The sequence below is a fragment of the Rhopalosiphum maidis genome, chromosome 3 (assembly GCF_003676215.2).
Source record: "Rhopalosiphum maidis isolate BTI-1 chromosome 3, ASM367621v3, whole genome shotgun sequence".
Classification (NCBI taxonomy): domain Eukaryota; kingdom Metazoa; phylum Arthropoda; class Insecta; order Hemiptera; family Aphididae; genus Rhopalosiphum; species Rhopalosiphum maidis.
The window spans coordinates 58,549,577-58,553,423 of NC_040879.1; the positions used below are offsets into that span (position 1 = coordinate 58,549,577).

Below are 3,847 nucleotides of genomic sequence, written 5' to 3' on the forward strand. Positions count from 1 at the left end.
ATTTTATTCGATTTTATATTCATATTCGTGATATCGTTTTCACACAAATGAAAACTATGTATCGTTAAGTTGTCATATATATGGTGGAAAACGTATGATTTAAAATTTAAATCTTCATTTATTAAGATAATATGTAATTAATAGATAATATAATTTATTTATTATAATCTTATATTATTTAAATTTTAAATAATTAACTGTATTTTAACTAATATTAATAGCATTATTCTTTATTTTTTGAAAAATATAATGAGCCTCGTTGAACAGATTTGGTCGTGGGCCCATAAATTCACAATTTACAGAAATAAACTTAATACAGCGGTTCTTAACCTGTGGTCCGCGGCCCCCTGGGGGTCCGCGATACTCATGTTGGGGGTCCACGGCAACTTTAAGAATATTAAAAATAAAATAATTTATATTACAGTTTTATGAAAAATTAAGTTTAATAAAAATAATTATAAATGTGTATGTTTTGTTATGTCTATATAATTTGTAATATAAAATAATTATTATAATTTTAGTTATGATAACATTCGATGTTTTGTAAAAAAAAAGGTATTCGACAAAAAATTTTAAGGGGGTCCGTGTTCTACAAAAGGTTAAGAACCGCTGACTTAATATAAACATTCTCACAATGTGAGATTCTTATTTAATTTATTTTCTTAAGTCTAAATGTAAAATTATAGAACACCTTTAAAGAACCATATTGATTGTATCATAATCACAATACTATTATAATAGCATTTTACACATTTTAAAAACAACAACCACCAGTTTGCTGTTGGAACACTTCAATTGTATCACCTTCTTCAAGATTTAAAGAAGCTGCCGTATCAATCTCGTTAACCGATCGTCCATCGAATCGAAATCTTACTGAGTTGTAAGCAAGACCCTGAAATGATCAATTTTGAATATATTAAAATTATTAATGTAAACAAACCAGTACATAAACTTAGTTAATACTAGCCATATAAATATTAACATTTAAAATCACAATTACAAAATGTTTTTAAATATGAAAATTCATCATTAATTTACATCATATACAAACAATTTTTTGTGTATTAATACATAATTTAAAAGAACACCATACTCCCATTGTCATAATATTAGAGGATAGACATATCATTAAACTTTGATATTTTGATTTTAAATTAAGTTATAAGTATGTAAAATATTACAATAAATTAAAAAAAAATAAAAATAACTATTTCAACAAAACACAGACAATGTTGTTACCTTTAATAATATATCAATCATAGTTAATACAAAACTAAATATTAACTACTAAATGTAAATTTTCCACAGACTTTTTAGTTGTTACAATTTTATACATTTGTCAACTATTAATTGTGCTTACACAAAAATGCAGATGTAGGGACCTTACTTCTCTTAATAGCAAATAAGATATACAGACAATTTAATTTATACCAACAAATGATTATTCTGAACAGAGCAAATAACTTTAATCATTGTGGGTTATATAACAGCTTTTAATTAAACAGAAAATAAATAAGTTTTCAAATGAATGTTTAATAATTTGATTTTAATTATAAATAAAATAATATAATGATTATCAAAAAACAATTGATATAATTATATTTAATATTTAAATATACAATACATACAAAAAGGTATTAAAAATATTTTCAAAATAATTTAATAGACCTACTTGAACACATTAATTTAATAAGAGCCTACTTTTTTCACTATTCATTGGACATTTTAATCTGTAGCAAGTGAAATTGTTTTGTGTATTTAACATGACTAAAAAAATTTCCAGTGTGCTAACAACTAACAGTTGAATGATATTATAATCAGACTATAAGATACATACTTATGACCAGAGTTAGGAAAAATATTAACTAGATCAGTGGTCTAGTGAGATAAGTGGTCGGCAACCAGCCGATCATTTCATAATTTCAAAAGTTTAGACAATATTTTTTTTTTTTCATAGTAAATAATTTAAAAATGTAAAATTTATATTTTTATCTGGCCTGCAAAATCTTTTTAATTTGTGAATGTGGCCCGAGAGTTCAAAAAGGTTGCCGACCACTGATCTAGATAATAATTCAAATAAAAATTAATTTGAATGATTTTTTTTATAATTATTTCAACAAAAATGTATTTAAATAATTTTTAAACATAATGCAAATATAAATATATATTATAATTATTTACTTTATAGTTTCTTCTTTAGATAGTTCTATATTTGTTTCATTTACAGTATTTTTCTATTTATTCTAAATAAAAGAAAATTTACAATCGTGAATACAATGTACAATGCCAACTATTGTTTTTTAATACATAAATGTATTAATTACCAAAATACCAACCATATTTTAACTAAATTAAAATAATTGAAAATTATTTGAATAACTATGTTTAAAAATTAGTCAAATATTTTTTTTATTTGAATATCATGATTGAAAATGTTTCAAATAAATTATTATCTAAATAAAACTTTATTTGAATAACGCCTTACACTGCTTATGACTTTGTTTGCTGACAATCAGTGAATACATTTGCACAATGTAATCAATTCCTAAGTGAATTCTCCATGAAATATATCCCATAGACAAATAGTTTTTAAATTAAAATATTTTGAGGTAATTTAATTTTAAATTTAGTCAGTAGAACTATAATTGTTGTTACAATTGGAATAAAATATTTTTTAATAATATTTATACTTACAGTTTTTTCACAGTACGCATTCATCAACTTTCTTAATTGAGTATTTTTTCTAATTTTAAATTGTATTAACCAATTATCTTGTCCGAGAACCTTCAAGTTAATACGTTCAGAAGATACCTAAATACAATAAACATTTTTAATTATTAATTGAGGTTTAAAAATTAACAAAATTACATTTTGTATCAATATAATTTACAATCAAACATTCTAATTTTGCATATAGATTTTATGAATGTTATACGATATAAACATAATGTTAATACTATATTATTGCGCACAATATATAATTGATTTGTATGAATCAGATGATTATGAACTAATAAAATCTACTTGTCGTCAAAAGCTAGTTGACTTATTGTGCTAAGTATAATCAATGTAAATGATAAATCATAATTGTTTTATGCTATTTAACATATATGAAATAAACAAGCGTTCACAAGAATAAAATAGAACATGTTGACAAGCCGGGTAGAATCCAACGCCATGAAATACTAAATCTAAGACGGAAAATACGGCAAGAATAACGATTGATGAAGTAGAAGGCAACAAAAAACCGCCGTTGGCATGTAGAGGGCATGAACACATGTCGTATACGGTAAACAACTAACACGACCGGACCGGTCTTGTCTTGTTATCCGAAACCATTACGAATAACGGCAAAACACATGCTATTTTTCCGCAAATATTTGTAATTACTTACTAAAGAATTCATGGTTATTTTTGGATAATGTTCAATAAAAAAAATAACGGTGACGGCAATAATGAAATGTCGGTAGTAAATATGCCGATAAATAAGCAGACAGCAGCATGAACACAGACGTTAAACACTGACGCCAAACGACAGAGAAGAGCAACAATATGAATATAAGGGTAGTAACAAACTATCAAATTCAGGTAAGCAACCAAACGGAAATATTGGATAGTAATCTGGTCCATAATTTAATCGATAGTGTAAATGCGTAATGCATTAAAATCTTGCTGGTGCGTCCTTTGATAGGTTGGTATCACCACTGACACAACACAAAGCCAACGCGGGAAGCGGGAAGCGGAAAAGGGAACAAATAATAGCACAAACCAATAATAATAATAATAATAATAATAGCCACATTGGCGTAATTCCATTAAATTTCAGCAGGTGCAAACAGGTGCGGCT

At 25.6% G+C, this 3,847-nt stretch overlaps 1 protein-coding gene across 1 annotated transcript; it reads right to left on the reverse strand.

The window, feature by feature from the left end:
* Window positions 1-697: 697 nt before the first annotated feature.
* Window positions 698-3,523, reverse strand: LOC113558418 (small ubiquitin-related modifier 3-like). The gene is made up of 3 exons (XM_026963871.1): window positions 3,395-3,523; window positions 2,695-2,811; window positions 698-892 (listed from the first exon to the last, which is right to left on the reverse strand). Exons 1-3 carry the CDS (start codon window positions 3,404-3,406, stop codon window positions 755-757), a joined length of 267 nt encoding a protein of 88 aa, XP_026819672.1. The 5' UTR covers window positions 3,407-3,523; the 3' UTR covers window positions 698-754.
* Window positions 3,524-3,847: the final 324 nt, after the last annotated feature.

Excerpts from the sequence above, each read along its gene's own strand:
- LOC113558418 (XM_026963871.1), bottom strand. Across the intron at positions 893-2,694 it reads ATGCGTACTGTGAAAAAACT|GGTCTTGCTTACAACTCAGT; the intron begins GTAAGTATAAAT and ends TGATCATTTCAG.